General features: G+C 38.1%; 1 protein-coding gene and 1 pseudogene across 3 annotated transcripts in view; both read left to right on the top strand.

Annotated features, from left to right (window-relative positions):
• INTS4 (integrator complex subunit 4) overlaps positions 1–19,826 on the top strand; it is a 237,356-nt gene that overhangs the window by 187,464 nt on the left and 30,066 nt on the right. For all 3 annotated transcript variants that reach the window (XM_037840819.1, XM_037840820.1, XM_037840818.1), the window contains 3 exons: positions 1,487–1,620; positions 5,841–5,998; positions 18,272–18,365. In XM_037840819.1, the coding sequence (XP_037696747.1) occupies positions 1,487–1,620; positions 5,841–5,998; positions 18,272–18,365 (386 nt within the window). The remainder of the gene's footprint in view (positions 1–1,486; positions 1,621–5,840; positions 5,999–18,271; positions 18,366–19,826) is intronic.
• LOC119535862 lies at positions 1,860–4,579 on the top strand (annotated as a pseudogene).

Raw genomic sequence — 19,826 nt, 5'->3', positions numbered from 1 at the left:
TAAGGTGACCATTGTATTCTCCCTAAATTCCATTTAGTTTCACAGTAGGTTTGGGGGATTTTAAAAAAGATCTGTGTAATTGATGTACTTATGCCTTACTTCATAAGTAAGACATAAGAAAGGCACATCCCAGACCTTACCTTCATAGGTGCTATACTATAGCAGTTTGAAATTCAGCACATCAGAGAGTCATTTGTATGTTAGGTATTATTACTTATCTTGAGAGACATTGAGGTACTCTGACATCTGAAAGCCCTTTCACATTTAAATAAATTAAAACATTTTTGGAAGCCTATCGTGTTTAAGTTACTCTTCTGGGTAGATGGAAGGTTGTATTATTTAGGAATTATTTTGTCTGTGAGCAACAGATTGCCACTGAAATGTAGCTTAAGCATATTATGCTTTTAAAAGCAGCCTGGAGTAAAGCAGTCCCGTGCTTGGTATAGCAGTTCCACATTTTTCTTAGGATCCAGGCTGTGTCTGTTTTTCTTTTCTACCATTTTTAGGTGTCCACGATTGTTGCTAGACTCTATTCATCAGGTTCAGGTTCTAGGCAGGAAATTAGAGAATATTTGTAATAAAATCAGTATTCTGTTACTAAGGGAGAAGGGAAGAATGAATATTGGGTAGACAAATAGCAGGCTCTGCCATAGGGATACATATAGAAGGTTCAAGGTATGTTTATGTTTTACTCTTAACTTCTGATTTTTCCTGTTACAAAATTCATATATAGATGTATGAAAGAAACCCCCCAGAAGTAGATATTTAACAACCAAAATCCTACTCTGCAAACTAATTCACTATTAATATTTTGGTGTATTTCCTTCTCCCTTTTTTAAAAGCTTGGGGTTGGGATTTGCTGTTGTTATTATTTTTTTAATATAGTTTATTTCATCAATAAATACTTGATAACAGATAGCTGCGATCATCATATTCTTTGGATATTTTAGATCCTGCTTTTTTCACTAATCATGAAAAAATGCTTATGATACAATATTTTAAATTCTTAATATGTATCAATTTTAATCGTTCTATAATACACCATCAAGTAGATGAACCATAAGTTATATAGTCATTCTCCTAGTTCAGAACATTTAGGTTGTTTCTCATTATTTGCTATTGTAAATGACTCTGTGATATTAGATTATTTACTTAGAATAGATTTTGAGACATGGAATTACTCAACATTCATAAGGCTCTTACTGATACCACATTACTGTCCAAAGGTATATAGTGTGCCAGTCTATACTTTTACGGGCAACATCCTTAGTGTTTCCATTTCTTGGTATTCTCGTCACCATAAGGCATTACTTTAAAAACCTTTGGTAACTGGAGGTATGGAATGGAGAAACATACCTCATTTGAATTTACATTTCTTTATTAGAAAATTGTAGTCACTTAATAAGAATTTTTTTAGAGGGTGTGGGCCAGATTATGGCCTGGCTCAACCTCTTACACTTCCAAGTTTTCTTAACACCATTTTCAGATATTGCGGTTTTGGTTCTTATTTTCAATGCTGCTAAAACCTGTCCAACAATGCCAGCATTGTTCTCAGATCACACCTTCAGGCACTATGCCTACCTCCGGGACAGTCTTTCTCATCTTGTTCCTGCCTTGAGGGTATGTTGAAGACATCTTTTGTTTCTGTTTGTTTTTTTTTTCCTTTTTTATTTTTGATACTTTGTGGTTGCTAAGTAGTAGAAAGTAGAATATGTATTCCTTGAAAACTCATAACTCATTCATTCATTTCCTTTCTCTCTTGGGCGGCTCTCTCCTATACTTTTGTACTTGTGTTTCCGTATCCTTTACCTTTTAAGAAGATTCGTTTTTTTAAAGTGTTCTGGGTTATTGATTATATGATGTTGGGTAAGAAAAAGGAATCAACAATAGATTATATTTTAGATCAAGGATTAGACTGTGTTACACTTTAACAATAATATGAAGCTTTGATTCTGAACAAGTTCTTATTTATCTAATGTATAATAAAATATTTGTTATTTTTAAAACCTAGAGATACAGAAAGAAAATTTTAAAATGGACTATAATGATAATAGCAAACACTTATTAAGTGCTATGTGCCAGGCACTCTTCTGAACTCTTTATTTGTATTAACTCATCTCTGCTGAGATAACTCTAGATGACTTTATATAGAATAAAATGAGTATCAAATATGTATATGGCTAGAAAATTTAAACCTGTATGTAAGATACAACATGAAAAATGAAATCCTCTTTGCCCTTCCTCTCCATCCCTTTCTTCAAAAGCAACCACTTTTAACAGTAGGAGCAATGTATCCTCATAAAAAACAGTCTTTTAGCATGCATAAACTTATTTGGGGAATAAATCACCACTCTTCCATGACGTGAAAGATCAAATAAAGTTTAAAAATAAATGTGACGAGATTTGAGCTGCGCCGCCCCCCTTGAGGGTTGGCGGCCAACGGCTCCTCGCGGGCTGCGGCCACCACCGTCGCCCTTCACACCAGGCAGCCGGGGTCGGTTGGAACAGAGCCATCGCCGCCAGTCTATGCGGGGCTCTTTTCATCGGGTACTGCATGTACTTCAACCGCAAGAGACGGAGTGACCCCAATTTCAAGAACAGGCTGCGAGAGCGAAGAAAGAAACAGAAACTTGCCAAGGAGAGAGCCGGGCTTTCTAAGTTACCTGACCTTAAAGATACTGAAGCTGTTCAGAAATTTTTCCTTGAAGAAATACAGCTTGGTGAAGAGTTACTAGCCTAAGGGGGGGTGTGAGAAGGGTGTGGACCATTTGACAAATGCAATTGCTGTGTGTGGACAGCCATAGCAATTACTGCAAGTATTACAGCAAACTCTTCTACCACCAGTGTTTCAGATGCTTCTGACTGAGCTCCCAACGATTAGAGAATTGTAAGTGCTCGGAGCTTGGCTGAAGATGATGTGGAATGAAAAACAGATGTCAGCATAATCAAATCTCAATTTAAAATATTTTAAAAATTTGGAAGATGAACACCTCTGGGGGAATAAGGGCAAATGTGTTTAATATGGACTGTGTACCACACTGAAGTCTACCAAAGTTAATTTTTACTTTGTGTAGATCCATTTGTCTGTTTTATTTATTTTTCCCAGTGCAAAGTGTATTTTGATGAGTATTTTTCATTTTATAAATATACTGAGTTACTGAAATATCATGGATTTTGTTTCTTCCTAACTTGTGCAATTAAAATATACATACATATAACAATACTTAGGTTAAAAATACCCAGTGCTTGGTTTTGAAAGATAAGACAAAAAAAAAAGTATAGGAGAAAACTGAAGGATGCACATTTTTTTAAAGCTAGTACATTTTGCTGTGCATCAGAAGATTATATGAAAACTTGATTGTGTTTATCAAATTTTTGTGAAACATGCTACTGTGCTATATTATGAACTTCACCTCTACCCCTTCCATCAGTCTTGAAATACTTTGTTTAAATTAATGAGGTTAGTGAAATGTTTTGTTTAAAACAGTGGGCTTAATATGCTCTGGGTATTTATCACTGTGTGTTTTAGATACGTGTAGTTGCAAATAGTACTAGCTGTGTGAGCTTCACCAATTCATGTCTGTTCACTTTCCTCATTTATAAAATAAGGGAACTGGTCCACTGATTTCTGAGGCATCCCTTTCAACTCCTAATGTATATTGTTCTTTTCAGCATCTTCAAATCCACCTTCACCTGAGGAGTGTCTTTGTTTGACTGCCAGGCCTTGCATTGTTTTATACTCTGAATTTCGCATGCTTGCCTGACTTAGTATTTCCAAATTGATCTTTTGTTAATGTCTAACTATTGTGTTGATTTTCACTGATGTCATATGGTTCTGTCACAACTCTGTAAATTAATTTGAAGTGTATCGGTAACTGGATGACCTGTTTGTTAAGAAATGTTTATTCCACTTTGCATTTCTCTTTAGTGTACTTCTTTAATCCTAATTCAACTTAATTCATATATCTTGTTGAACAATAAGCATAAGGTGTAACCTTGTGGCTGAAGACTGAAAAGAATGCAGCTAGTGGGACCTTTTGTTCTCAAATATTGACATGTTTTCTGCATGTCAATATTTAAAGATCCTTGGTATTGTATGGCATGTGCTGAACATTGTACAAACTGGCTTTTCTGCTGTCTAAAAGTCTGCAGAGAGATCCCAAAGGTTTTTCCTATGTACTGGGCTTTTGGTTTACTAACAAACTTTTCTTACTTATCTTAGGGGTTCTTCTGTGTGGTGGTTGTGGTATAGTGGAAAGAGTTTGAAATACAGGTCTAGCTTCTGCCTCTAGTTAGTCACATAGCCTTGGGCTTATCATGTCATATAACCTGTAATATTCTCACCTATAAATCAGAACATCAAACTAGATGGTTCAAACATTTAAGGACTCTTCCTCCAGGTACCTTCTTACTTTTAATATTATCATCATGACACTTGGTGTACTTTTTGGGGGGGGGGATGATCAATAGAAACATGACAGTCATTTTACTAATAGGCTCTGAAATTCAAAGCATTGTAGTAGTGATTGGTTAATCATTGACCATGCAGCTGAGAAACAAGCTTCTCTCTTGCAATAAGATTGGGGTGGTGTGTGGGGTGGATAGAGGGAGAATATAGGTGGAAAAAAGAGCAAGGAGCAGACAGCTTGGCAAGAAAAGAATGGGCCCAGAAAATCTAAGAATTGGCTGGAGGAGTAGGGGTCAATTTAGATTTGGGGAGGGTAGTAAGCCAACATGTAGTGCATTGCAAGCTGGGTTATCACTTGGCTTTCTGGAAAATAATCCACTTTGGTTTAAGCCCTGTTGAAAAGTCTATGATAGCCTCACTTTAGAGCTGATTAAGCCAAGTACATTTTGGCTTAATCAGCTTTGGTACTTTTGAAGGTATTATATAAAAAAAGAAATAAAAAATCACCTGCTTTTTTTTTACCCCAGTGAACACAATGTTCCCTACCCAAAGTTTTAATAGTGGTGATGAAACCAGGGAATTGTGATGCTAGCCAAATGGTACCCGGTAGATGGGAATAAAACAACTCAATATTTAATTTGAGTAAAACAGACAATGTTACCATTTGCTAATGTTGCACACTATTATAAAATCTTTGGAAATGCAAACATGTATTAGGGTGTGTTGACATGTTTCTTTGGGAAAGATCTTTGTTAAATACAAAGGTTCTATAGTTTGTATTTAAGGTGAAAGCACTTAAAACAGGCTTACTTGACAGTAGCATTGTTTTTCTATTAGTAGATAACTAAACTTATGTTCACATTTAACTTAGGTAAAGTGTGTAAAACCTAATACAGTGCGCCTAGCATACAGTCAGTAAATACTTGATTCTTCTAATCCCTCAGTAATTTTGATATTTTTACCTCTTTCCTGCCTGTCTTTGTGACCTCACTGATTCAACCTGTGGACCAGAGTGTTAATGAAATGTTATTGCCGAAGAGATTTTGAGAAAATTGGCATATCATGCAGCCATCATACAAATTTTTTTTCTTATAATGTAAAAAAAAAATGCAGTTTTTATTGCTTGTGCCTCAACTGTTTAAGTGAATATTAAAGGGCTTGGAGAAAAAAAAAATAAATGTGACAATAGATTAATTTTAAGTCTCATTCCTATGGTTAGCCTATTTATTTCAGTTAGCAATAGAAAATAATATTTTACATTTTTTTTTCTTTTTCTCCTGACAGCTTATGACTGCATTGGGTAGGCCATGTTCATTCACCTAACTCTTGCTTCCTTTCCTTTGTTTGGCTCATGTTTGTCTGATTTCTTTATTGTTACCAAAAGCTAACCCATAGGACTTGATGGCATTGTAACCCCACCATGTTTGCTTAGTTACCAGGTAGAAAACTAGTGTCATCAACGGTTTCTCCCAACATCATGCCTCATGAGGATCCTTCCCAACAGTTTCTGCAGCAAAGCCTTGAAAGAGTGTATAGTCTTCAACACCTGGACCCTCAGGGAACTCAGGAGCTGCTGGAGTTCACCATCAGGTAAGGGGATCATTCCTTTTCTTTGACCAAGTCACATTGTTTATTATGCTCAGCTTGACAGATTTGATTTCCAGTTTGGTTATTAGGCTTGTTTTTATGACTGTGTTGGTCTATATTCATGCATGATTTTATGATGTTTCCCTATTTGGATTAGATTGTAGTTTGTGTATATTTAAAAGAAAAGCTTATTCATTCAAGACTGGATTGATAATTAGTATAAAACCAGAAATAGCTACAAAGAAGCTATTTTTAATTTTATTTCCTTATATATTAGGATAGGTGACAGATAACACAAAGTAACAGTTGCTTAAACAGGATAGAGATTTAATTCTCTCTCATAGGCAGTTCAGGACTGAGATAATCAAGGGCCTAGGCTCATTCTTGTTTCTCCATTGTCGGCATCAAGCAGCCTCTATCTAGCGATCCAGACTCTACCCAGGCCCTCTGTATTCCAGCCTATAGGCAGAAGGAAGGGCAAGAGAAGGGCATCATTTCTGCCCCAACACCTTTTAAAGACCCAGTATCTTCCCCAAAATTGCACACTTTATTTGTACTTGCATCCCACTGACTAGAACATAAATCACATGCTATACCTAGCTGCAAGGAACTAGGAAATGTAGTTTTAGTCCTGGGTGACCAAGTGCCTAGTTAACATTTGGTGACTATTACTGAGGAAGAAGGGGAGAAAGAAGGGGAGAACAACCAGCAAGATCTGCAGACATTATTAGGATAGCCTAAATGATATGGAAAGAACTAAAACCCATTTGCCTTTAGCAAAAACATTATTTGCTCTTAAAAGATAGAGAAAAATGGTATTTGTGGCTTGATTGAGATCTCTTTTGATTCTGCCCTGAAGAATGTTGAATATCAGTCACATTCAATTAGTAACTCTTTATGGTTGATTCCATTCCATACACTGAAAAACAACCTCTATACTAGATGGTGATCTGCTATATAGGATTCTGCCCTTAGAGAACCCATGTAGGGGAGATAGACTTAGATGAAGAATTATAATGGTTGGATAATAGTGCTTTATAGGTTATTTATGCTTTCTTATCCATTATTGCATTTCAACATGTTGTGAGGAAGTCCACTGACCCATCCTCCAAGCCATGCTTCCCCATTGTATTAGGTTATACCAGGTAATTTCATGTCATGTCATTCATTAATTAATTCATTTAGCAACATTGAGTATTTACTCTCCTAGGCAAGATGTTGAGGATAGAGAAAACTAAGATGTGGCCTTTGTTCTTAAGGTACTCATTGTCTATTACAGAACCCAGATGAGACAGGTCGTTGATTTGGTCCACTGGAGAGGAGCAAAGGTGCAGGGTGTTGGTGATCAAAGAGGCTTTGCAAAGGAGAAGACACTTTAGCTAGTATGGAATGATGATTAAGTCAGTCAGCTTGGCAGTCCAGTTGTGGAAGAGCCAGGAGATGTGTAGAACAATGGCCCCCTCAAAGAACTGTGGTGGTATAGTGTAGTGATTAAGTGAATGAGGCTTTGGAGTCAGACTGATTTGGGTTCATATCTGAGCCCCACCGCCTAACAGTTGTTTGATCTTAGGCAGGTTTATTTGTCAGGGTTCTTTGTAGAGAACAAAATAGACTTTTAACTACTTTAAGCAGAAAGAAATATATTACAGGACACTAAGTGGCTTACAGAATTGTTGGGAAGGCTAAAGGAATAGACCAGGTTAAATTTCCAGGAATGATTTTCAGAGCCTCACCACTGAACTGGGCCACCAAGTGAGCTGCTCTTCCTGCCACCATCAGGATGCTGGCTCCAAAACCATGTCTTGTGCTCTGCGTCTTTCCCATTTAATTTTGTTCCCCATGCATATCATGAGAGTGTGTCTGATTGGTATGTTAGAACCTAAGTCACATTGGGAATCTAGCTGAAAGGCATCTAGGAAATGCGGTTTTTAACTCTGTGGCCTATGCAGGTACATTAGATGAAGACTGGAATAGATGTGAGTCAAATCCATGTAAATGCCTCAAGTACCACTGAGCTCCAGATTACTCATCAGAAGGACTTGGTGACTGCCTGGGTGCAAGGGTGGGAGTGAAGAACCAGGAAATGTTGAAGTACGGCTCCCAGGGCTTTGGCTCAGATGGCTGGGTGTTCTGGTAATCTAGTAACCCTATAAAAAGTTGAAATGATGTCAGTATGACAATTTGTTCTCTTGCTGCTTTGCATTCAGTCACACATTTGATATTTTTTGAATGCCTGCTACATGCCAGGAACAATGCTCCAAGCTTTAGGCATCAGCAAACTATATCTAGCCTGTGGGCTACATCTAGCCTGCCACCTGTTTGTTTTTTTTTTTAAATAAGAGAAATTTTATTTTGAGATAAATTCACACTTACACGAACAGTTGCAAAAACAGTACAAACCCCATACATAGAACTCCAGCATACCCCTCCCCCCTCCCCCGATACCCTGATCCACCACCTTTAACATCCTGTCACACCACCATTTCTTTCCTTCCCTTCCTCCCTCCCTCTCTCTCCCTCCCTATCATCCATCATCTATTGCTGTCTTCTGAACATGAGAGCAAGCTGCACACATCCTTGAAAAAACAGTATAATTCACGTATACATTTCCCATGAACAAGAACATTCTTTTATGCAATCCCATTAAACGCAGCTAAGAAGTTCAAGAAATTCAACCTTGATACAAAGCTTACGTTCTGTATTTCCTTTTTTTTTTTTTTCCTTATGTCCCATCTGTGTCCCTTTGAGCCTCCTCTCCTCCATCCTCAGATCCCATCCAGGATCATCCTTGGCTTTTAATTGTCATCTATTTAGACTTTTTTTTTTTTTTTTTTTTTTTCCCAATTGTGGAAACATATATACAGCCTAAATCTTCCCATTCCACCCCCTTCCTAGCATTCCATTAGTGGGATTAATCACATTTAGAATGTTGCAATGCTGTCCCCTTCCCACCATCCATTTCTAGAAGTTTCCCTTCACCCCAAACAGAAACCCTACACTCATTTCTTAACTCCCCATTGCCCCTTCCCCCACTTCTCGGAACCCCTACTCTACTTTTCATCTCTATGGTCATATTCTCTGATACTTTTCTTTGTGTTTATTGTGGGGCTTAAATTTAACCTCTTAAATCTATAACAATCTTGTGTTTTTTTTAATACCAACTTAACTTCAATATGACACATAAACTATGTTCCTATACTCCCTCATTCCCCCACTTTTATGTAGTTCTTGTCAAAAATTACATATTTTACATTGAGTCCCAAACCACTGATTTATCATTAAAGTTTATGTATTTTAGATCCTGTAGGAAGTAAATAGTGGAGTTACAAATCAAAAATACAGTAGTATTGGTATTTATATTTACCATGTGATCTTTAGTGGTACCCTTTATTTCTTCATGTAGTTTCAGTCAGTTGTTTAGTGTCCCTTCTTTTCAGCCTGCTCAACTCCCTTTAGCATTTCTTATAGGACTGATTCTTCTGGTGGTGAAGTCCCTCAGCTTTTTTTCTCTGTCGGTAGGGCTCCCTTTAGTATCTGAAGTAGGGCAGGTCTTTTATTAGCAAAATCTCTCAGCATTTGTTTGTGCAAAATTTAAGCTCTCCCTCAAATCTGAAGGAGAGTTTTGCTGGATAAAGTATTCTTGGTTGGAAATTTTTCTCTTTCAGAGTTTTAAATATGTCATGCCACTGCCTGCTCGCCTCCATGGTGGCCCCTGAGTAGTCACTACTTAATCTTACGTTGTTTCTTTGTATGTGGTGAATTCCTTTTCTCTTGCTGCTTTCAGAACTTGCTCCTTTTCTTCAGTATTTGACAATCTGATCAGAATATATCTTGGAATGGGTTTATTAGGATTTATTCTATTTGGAGTTCGCTGGGCATTTATTTATGCTTTGTGTATTTATATTGTGTAGAAGGTTTGGAAAGTTTTCCCCAACAATTTCTTTGAATACTCTTTCTAGACCTTTACCCTTCTCTTCCCCTTCTGGGTCACCAATGAGTCTTAAATTTGGTTGTTTTATTTTATCTATCATATCCCTGAGATCCATTTTGATTTTTTCAATTTTTTTTCCCCATTCTGTCTTTTGTTCTTTCATTTTCTGTTCTGTGGTCCTCAAGGAGGCTGAGTTGTTGTTCAGCTTCCTCTAATCTTGTATTATAAGTACCCAGAGTCTTTTTAATTTGACCAACAGTTTCTTTTATTTCCATAAGATCTTCTAGTTTTTTATTTACTCTTGCAATTTCTTCTTTATGCTCTTCTAGGGTCTTCTTGATGTCCTTTATATCCTGTGCCATGCTCTTCTTCATGTCCTTTATATCCTGAGCCATGCTCTTGTTGCCTGTCTGTAATTCTTTGATTAATTGTGCCAAGTACTATGTATCTTCTGATCTTTTGATTTGGGTGTTTGGGTTTGGGTTCTCCATATCATCTGGTTTTATCATATGCTTTAAGATTCTGTTATTTTTGGCCTCTTGGCATTTGCTTTACTTGATCCCTAATTTGACAGAACTGCAGCTTGGTGGCGTACACTTTCTCTAACTAACCAGCAGATGGCGTCCATGAGTCACCTATTCCCCTCAAGTCAGTTCTCCCCCACTTTGTCTTTGTGGTGTGTGGGGATCTGATTCTTGTGGCGTCCAGTTGGAGCACCAAGTTTGGGTGTTTTGCTGGTGCTGTCCACCCTGAATGTGGGGTGTGTGTCTGGGTGGTTAGGCAGGCAGGGCAGCTTTAATAATCAAACCTCCCAGGTGTTCCTGGAGATTTAAGGTTGTTGCAGGAGCCCAAGCCTTCATTTCAGTCTTTCCCCTGATTGTCTCTGCCACTGACCCACAAGTCCTTGGTATTCGTGTGGGGTCCCTGGGATTTCCGAGCAGTTCCCCCTTCCCAGCTGTGCTCTTCCAGGACCTCTGCTGAGGGAGGGCCGCGCCATGTCACTAGTGGGCGCCGGCCCACCAGGGAAGCCCTGGGTCGCTGGGCTGCACAGGGGCGCTCCCAGCCCGCTTCAAAGATGGTTGAGTGGGATGCATTAACTTCCTCCTTTTCGCACAGCTCCAGCCTCCCAGCTCCAGGACAATCAGCTGTGGGTGTATTAAAGGCCACTGTCCACGGCCGATATTGTGGCTTGTGTGTAGTGCTGCAGGAAAGATTCCCCGTCACGCTGGGTTTCTTGGTGTGGCTCTCGGCTGTGGGTCTGGCCCCAGGCAGGAGCGTCCCCTGCCCACTGGGGAGATGGCTGCAAGGAATGCGGTTTTTTTTCTCCTTTTGGCTCCCCTCTGCTCCTCTGGTCTCGAGACAATCAGCAGCAGGTGTGGGAAGGGGTATCCTCCACACCAGACACCAAGGCGTTAGCCCAGCCTGTTCCCACCATGCTTCACTGCGCAGCTCTCCCCGTTGTATCTGCAGCCACTCCTGGGCTTTTTTTTTAAAGAACTAGTCCGTCTCCAAACGCCAACTCATGGGTTCCCCACACCACAGCGCGGCCACGGGACTTTCAGCCGGCTCACTCACTTGTTTCAGAATGCAGGCTCCTGGTTTCACCAAATGCACGTTCCCTGTGGATTTAGCAGACGTTGTCTGGCTGGTGCATCACTGGCAGTGGTGTTCTGGGTCACTTTCTGGTTTTTATCTAGTATTTTTCACGGATGTGTTTTTTTGCCCTGTCTCACCTAGCCGCCATCTTAGGTCCCCCCCCCCAACTATTTTTATAAATAAAGTTTAATTGAAGCACAGCCACACTCATTCATTTAGGTATTGTTTATGGCTGCTTTCATCCTACAATGGCAGAGTTGAATAGTTACCACAGAGATCATATATGCCTTGCAAAGCCTAAAATATTTACTATCAGGTTCTTCACAGAAAAAGTTCTCTGACTGCTGCAATGAGCCATGGGCAACCCACAGTTCTGTATGCCAAGGCTCTAATCCTCTTTGAACCTACTGTGAAATGGTGCCTCAATCACATTTTTCTCTTTTGCTCCTTCACCAAAGTGTTTAGTTTGGTGCCAACTATGTGAGGTTATTTGGCCCTGAGCACAGGAAAATAAGCTCAACTTCCTAATTCAACATTTAAGTTTGTCTTTGACAAATTTTATCCTGTTGACACTAAAGCAAGCTAAAGTGGTCATCAGCTGCAGTACTGTCTGTTAGCAGGTGTCAGTAAATACCTGTTAGCTTAAGTTGCCCTCATGATCTGGGATTTATAAGGTGATAGTCATAACTGGGCTTCAGGCTGATCAGGCCACTGTTCTCGTGCTGTGGTCAGTCCTGGGTAATATGTTTCAAGCTCAAGCACATTCTGAGGAGGGTGGTCAGGAAAGGAAGCAGATGGGAACAGTGGTTACTGAGGGCATCCTATGGTTTACAAACAGAGCACTTAGATGTCATTACCATTTTACAGAGAAGAAACTGAAATTTGGAGAAGTGAAGCAATTTGCTAGTAAGTGGCAGAAGCAGGATTTGAATCTACCTTTAACTCTAAAATCCATGCTTTGTGATATGTAGCAGTGAAGGGAATTCCTTTATCAGACAGGAGGTTGGATCAGATGATCCTTGGGGTTCTTCCTAATTTACAGGTTCTGTAGTTGATGAAAAGTGAAATGTGAATTGGAGTTTCATACAGAAGTTTCTTTGATTAGGACTGGGCCATATATTTGTTAGTACTTTTAAACTTCTCCTTAGTGCATGTTGCCCTTTGCTGTAATAAAAGCAGCCATTTAATCCAACCAAAAACTCACCTGATTGAAAGTCTGCTGTAGCTCAGTGAGGGGCCTGGGAGATGAGTTTTTTTGTTTGTTTCTAGAACTTAACATAACTACTTTGTCTTTACTGCTATATCTTGGTTACTGATAGAGTCTCATTAAATATTTATGGAATGGCTTAACCTGGAAGACTTTTAAGATTTTAATAGATGGCATTTTCTCCTGGCCACAGCTCAACTCCAGATGACAGATCTGATAAGTTTTGTAACATCAAATCTTGGGGATAAGAAGAGCTACTGTCTATTAGGTGCCCACTATATACCCAGGCTTCTAAGTCGTTTACATAAATTGTGCCATTGAATTTCAAAACCATCCCATGAGGATTACCTATTTTTACGGGATAACATGCTTCGTGAGGGAGCTGGGGTTCATTCATTTACTACATAGTGTTTGAGTATCTATCAAATGCCAGGCACCATGCTAGGCAGAAGGGACACAAGATAGTAATAGTAAACAAGACAGTCCCTGCTGTGAGGGCTCTCACAGCCAGGTAGGGGGAGAAGCTAGGTAAACAGAAATGCAGTGTTGTATTTCCCATACTACAGTAGATAAGTACAGGGTTCTCTGAGAGACTAGAGAGGAACACCTAACTCTTCTTTGGATGGTCTAAGTGGCAACATGATGAATAAGTAGAAGTTAGCCAGGTAAGTAAAGCAGAAGAACACATCAAGCCAAGGAAAAGCAAAGGCCTGGAATGGAACGTAGACCTTTCTGGCCCTTCCCTGGTTGCACTGCTCTGTTTCCAGTTAACAGTTTGTATGAAATAAAGCATCTGGTATACTGCAAAGACCATGAGATTAGAAATCCAAAAGAATTGATTTCAAGTTTTACTTTTACTACTTTCTAGGGCCCTCAACTGTAAATTGAGGGTTCTATGTAGCTCACAGGAATGTTGGGAAAATTATTGTAATGATACGTGTTAAAGCATTTTGAGAATAGCAACTAGTAGTTGGACATTTATGGAATTTTGCTTTAAATTTTCAATCTGACTGTGGTTCATTTGATGTACTAGACATGCTCTTGATACTCTACAAGTAAATCCAATCCAAATTTTACAGATGTAATCATGTATTAAATTCATCAGTGCTGGAAGAAGATTCTTTTAAGGAACGCTGTAGAAATTTGTGTACCCTTTCTTAAAATGAATAATGACCTGATTTTTCAGTTTAGATTTTTGTGTATCTAGTTTGCTAGGCTCTATGGAAGTAATACTTCAAGCTAGGAACACACTTTGTTTATGAAACCATACTATTTTAGGAATATTCCATAGTAAAAAATTGTTCTTTTGGAGTGAAACAAATCATTTGAGTGTATCTGAAACAGATGGGGCTTCATTTATCTGGAATTGATAGTAATATACTTCTTCTCTTAGGAGAATTCTTTTACACACCAACACTAAAAAACATGGGATAGCTTGATTGTGTTCTTTAAAATCCTTCTTTCACTCTGCTACTGTTAATGTCTCTGTTAAAGGAACAGTGCCTGTTTTGTAGTCTGGGAAGTAGTTCAATAAATATTTAGAGAGGTGAAAAAGAAATGCATGTAATTTATAATCATCTGGATGCAGGGTTGAAAATAGCTTTTGAAAAGTCACCAGGACTTTGTACTTATTTTGGATTTCTAGCATTCCTTGTTATTCTACTAGGTTAGTAAGAGACATTATTTGTAAATTTGATCTTTAGAGTTTTAAAAGGTTGGAAGAAATGTCTCGCCTTAAACAACATTTGATTTGTACATTACTCCCTTTGTTTTTATTTATACAGTGTTTAAAAATGTAATTCCTTCTGTTGTATCAAGTTTTTAAAAAAACCACAATGTATATAAAATTTTTATAATATTTTAAAAATGCATTTTATTGCCATCATGTGGACTGAGGTTTACTCAAGTGTGTGTGTTCCTGGGAGGGGCCCTTTTGCCCTGTCAGATCACATATGTGGCTCAACATATCTGGTTTTAAATAAGTTTTGGTCTCATCTGCATTTGATGAAGTTCGCAAATAAATGAAAAGGTAAATAGCAAATAAATGAATGAGATGCAATATGATATGTTTACAAACAAAAAGGCCTTTGGAGTCTGACAGACATGAGTTCATATCCTGGGTTTGCCACTTACTAGTTTTGTGGCCTTCAGGAAACCACTTAAATTCTCTGATCTTCAGTTTCATTTGCAATGAAATGAGATTAATAATATGTAGTTCACGTTGTGAGGATTAAATGTGCTCAAGTAAGGAAACATGTAGCATAGTTTACTGTACATAGAAGGTGCTCTTTATACCTTTCCCATGAAAGAGTGTGTATCTCCTAATGGGTGTTAAACCAAAGTTTCCTAAGGATGGTGGGGTAAAGAAGCACAGAGAGGAAATACACAGAAGATTTTGCCCAGGGCCAGCACGTTTCTATTTTTGTACAGTAGTTTTGATTTCCTTCAGCTAAGTGGGAGTGGATTGCATTTTCTGTCAAATTTAGAACAGTTGCTACAGTCCAGGGGCTGTGATATCAGAAGCATCCCAAGGGTCTGCAGACTAACCCAACACCTAGGGGGCAGTCAGCTAATGGATAGTCAGCTGGTTTGTATTCTCTGTACTTGTAACAGAAGGCAGAATCTTCCTGGAGAGGGAATGATTCAGAAGTAGGATGATGCAGGGCTGTCTTCTGTAAGAGAGATGTCAGAGATAAGAAAAAGAGACCACCTGGTAATCAAAATAGCACTTTACAGATGTGATTGGCTAGTCCAGGGTCTTGCCTTTCATTATGCTGGGGTCCTTTGGGAGAGCAGGCTCTTCAGGACCAACTCTAACCATCCAAACCCAGAAGAGATGCCATATAAGCCACAGACACAAATTTCTCTACAGTTATATTGGGGATAATTCATTTCAGGATGAGATTGTTTGTGCCTCTTTCCAGAGCATCTCCTTCCTGGCATCAGGGTCCCCAGGAGGTAAAATTAGCCATCAGGTCTCCCACGGAGCATGAGATTAGAGGGAGGAGCTTAGTCCCATGGACTGGCTTGTTCAGGCTGCTATGAAACCTGATATATTACGGCAGCCCTGAAATAGGCAGCTTCCCTGGTATCCAAATCCTCAAGTTCCTCACAGTTACCATTTCCTTCCCCAGGAATGGCCAGAGTCTTAAAAGTATTTTGTTACAATAATAAGGAAAAAAAATTGGAGGAAAAACAACACTTCTTGTATATACCTAGCATATCTCTGGAAGGTTTCAAAAGAAACTGGTATTAGTTGTTGCCTCTGAAAAGGTGAACTGTGTAGCAGGGCACAGGGATAGGAAGGCAGGACTAATTTAATTGTATATTTTTTAGTACCTTTTGAATTCTGTACTTTACATATGTATTAACTGTTTAAAAAATGAAAGGTTTAAATCACCAATAATCCCAGAAAATGTGTGCTATTTTCTAAGTTATTTTCTTTAGGCAGATATGTTTTTATATGGTTGCAATCATTGTATTTGTAACTATATCCACTTAGGATGTTCTTTTTTTAAATTTTAGTTTTATTAAGAAATACTCATATACCATAGTCATCCACAGTGTACAATTAACAGTACCGTCATTTAGTTGTGCATTCATCACCACAATCAATTTTTGAACATTTTCCTTATTCCAAAAAAAAAAAAATTAAAAACCCGAATACCCAAAGCCCCCCCCCCCCCCCAATCCCACCCTGTTTTTCATTTAATTTTTGTCCCCTTTAGTCTTCTCATCTTTCCATACACTGGATAAAGGGAGCATGAGCCACAAGGTTTTCACAATCACACGGTCACACCATGTAAGCTACCTAGTTATAAAGTTGTCTTCAAGAATTAAGGCTACTGGGTTGCAGTTCAACAGTTTCAAGTATTTCCTTCTAGCTATTCCAATACACTAAAGACTAAAAAGGGATATCTATATAGCACAAAAGAATGGCCTCCAGAGTGTCCTCTTGACTCCATTTGAAATCTTTTAGCCACTGAAACTTTATTTTGTTTCATTTTGCTTCCCCCTTTTGGTCAAGAAGATTTTCTCAATCTCACGATGCTGGGACCAAGCTTATCCCTGGGAGTCATGTCCCATGTTGCCAGGGAGATTTACACCCCAGGGAGTCATGTCCCATTTAGCAGGGAGGGCAGTTGAGTTCACCTGCCCAGTGGGCTTAGAGAAAGAAAGGCCACATCTGAGCAACAAAGAGGTTCTCTGGGGGAGACTCTTAGGCACAATTATAAGTAGGCTTAGCCTCTTCTTTGCAGCAACAAGGTTTATAATGGCAAGCCCCGAGATTGAGGGCGTGGCCTACTAAATTGGTAGTCCTCAGTGTTTGTGATAATAACCCAGGTGGGGAAGTCCAACATTTCTGCATTTTCCCCTAGTTCAGTTAGGATGCTTTTAATTGCAGAGTATCAGAAAAGCTTATCTCAAATTAGTTTATAAATGGCTATTTCATCATATGGCCAGAAATAAAATGTAGTGCCGTCCTAGGTATGGTGTGATCAAGCAGCTTATTTATATCAGTAAGTACCCAGTTTCTTTCTGTCTCATTGGATTTTGCTTGTCATCAGCATTGGTTTTATCTTAAGGTTGATTTCCCTTAGAGTTACAACATAGCTCCCAGTGGCTATCAGGGCTAAAAGTGTTCCTGTTCAATTTAGTGAGACAGACACAGAGAGAGAGAGTTAGAGAGAAAAATCTACTCCAAGGATGGAAAATGAATCCTTTCATTTGGACTAATTAGGCCAACTTAGGTCATATAACCAAGGGGGATGACATGTACTAATTGGCATATGTCAGGCTTTACCTGGAACTGGGTTTGGGACACCTTCCATTGAACAAAATCAGGGTTCAGTTAGTAAGGATGAAGTAGAGAATGACTAACTGGGTAGACAACAAACGTATCCACCACAGTAACTTTTTTTAAAAAACTATTTTTTTCCTGTTGGTACAAAGAATGCTTTTCTATTGAATAAAAAACTTGAAAAATAAAGCATAGTTGGGAGCAGGCACTAAAAAGCACCCTAAGGCCACGATCCTGAAAGCCACTTTGTTGTATTTTTCTCCTGTATATCTAGTTCCTATGTAGTTAATATCAAATACCTTATTGGCTATAGAATATTCAGTTGACTGGGTGTACCATAATTTATTTAACAATTCCTCTACCAATGGATAGTTAAGTAGTTACTGGGTTTTTAGTGTCATAGTCTACCTAACAGTGAATACCATGGAACATAAAGGATTTCATTTTTATTGAGTATTTCCTTTAGGATTACTTCTTATCATAAAGCTACTGATCAAAATATTTGATCATTTATGTGGCTTTTATAATATAGTACAATTTTGCTTTCCAAAAGGATTGTATGAACTTAACTGCTATCAAAATGTGAGTGAACCAACTTCATTATAATCATTCTAGCACTGACTGTTGTTCAAAATTTATGACCAGTTGACTAGGTGTAAAATGCTAAAGTACTTCTGATATGATCTGTATGTCATTGGCATTATCCTTATACTGTTTGCTTTGGGGTTTTATTTACTACAGGGATCTGCAAAGACTTGGAGAACTTCAGTGTGAATTGGCAGGAGTAGCTGATTTTTCTGCTACCTATCTTCGGTGTCAACTTCTTCTCATCAAGGTTGGTTGTGATCCACTATGTTTATGATTGTGATACTAAGAATGTACTCTAATGGAACTAGCAGTATTTGATGCCATAAATGGAAAAACTTTTTTATGCCACCACTTGGGAATAGAGGAATTACTTACTCTTCAGTGTAATTATATTTGTCTTTAATTGAAGAAATTTTAACTCATGTCAAATTTTATATGTGTCCGAGTCCCTGCTCTCAATTCTTTCGCGTCTATCCTTAGAAGTGGGATTGCCGATCATATGGCAGTTTCTACATTTAACTTTTTTAGGAACTGCCAAACTGTTTTCCACAGTGGTGGCTGTACACAGGTTCCTACTTTTCCACATCCTTGTCAGCACTTATTATTTACTTTTTTTTTTGGTAACAGCCTTTCTAATGGGAGTGAAGTGTTATTTCATTATGGTTTTAATTTGTATTTCCCTAATGGCCTATGTTATTGAGCTCTTTTCATGTGCTTATTGGCCATTTGTGTATTTACTTTGGAGAAATGTATATTCAAGACCTTTGCCCATTTTTTGTTTGGGTTGGTTGTCTTTTTGTTGTTGAGTTGCAGTAGGTTGTTTATATATTTTGGTTATTAAACCCTTTTCAGATATTTGGTTTCCAAATATTTTCTTCCATTTTATAGGTTGTCTTTTCACTTTTTTGATAATATTCTTTGATGCACAAAAGTCTTTAATTTTGTTGAGTTCCAATTTATTTTTTCTTTTGTTACTCACACTTACAGTATAAATTCTAAGAATCCATTGCTTAATATAAGGTCCTGAAAATATTGCCCTGTGTTTTCTTCTAAGAGTTTTATAGTTTTAGCTCTTATATTTAGGTCTTTGATCCATTTTGAGTTCATTTTAGTATATGGTATGAGGTAGGTGTTTACTTTTATTCTTTTACAGGTGGAGATCTAATTTTCCTTCCCAGCACCATTTGTTGAAGAGTCTGTTCTTAACCTACTGAGTAGACATGATAACTTTGTCAAAATTAATTGGGCACAGATGTGTGTTTATTTCTGCACTCTCAGTTCTGTTGGTTTAAATATCTGTCCTTATGCCAGTACCACACTGTTTTGATTAGTGTTAGCTTTGTCATAAGTTTTCAAATTGCTAAGTTCTTTTTTGATCCACATTTGTTCTTCCTTTTCAATGTGGTTTTGGCTATTTGGGGCCCCTAACCCTTTCATATGAATTTGATATTTGGGTTTTCCATTTTTGCTAAGAAGGCTGTTGGAATTTTAATTGGTATTGCATTAAATCTATAAATCGGTTTGAGTGGTGGTGCCATCTTAATGATATTAAGTTTTCCATTTTAAGAGCATGGGATATCTCTCCATTTTTTTAGGTCTTCTTTAAATTATTTCTTTATTGGTTTGTAGTTTTCTATGTACAAGTCCTTTACATCCTTGGTTAAATTTATTTCTAGAAATGGATGGTGGTGATGGTAGCACAATGTTG

This window comes from Choloepus didactylus, chromosome 6, assembly GCF_015220235.1.
Source record: "Choloepus didactylus isolate mChoDid1 chromosome 6, mChoDid1.pri, whole genome shotgun sequence".
NCBI classification, from domain to species: Eukaryota; Metazoa; Chordata; class Mammalia; order Pilosa; family Megalonychidae; genus Choloepus; species Choloepus didactylus.
This window is presented reverse-complemented; position numbering and strand designations above follow the sequence as displayed.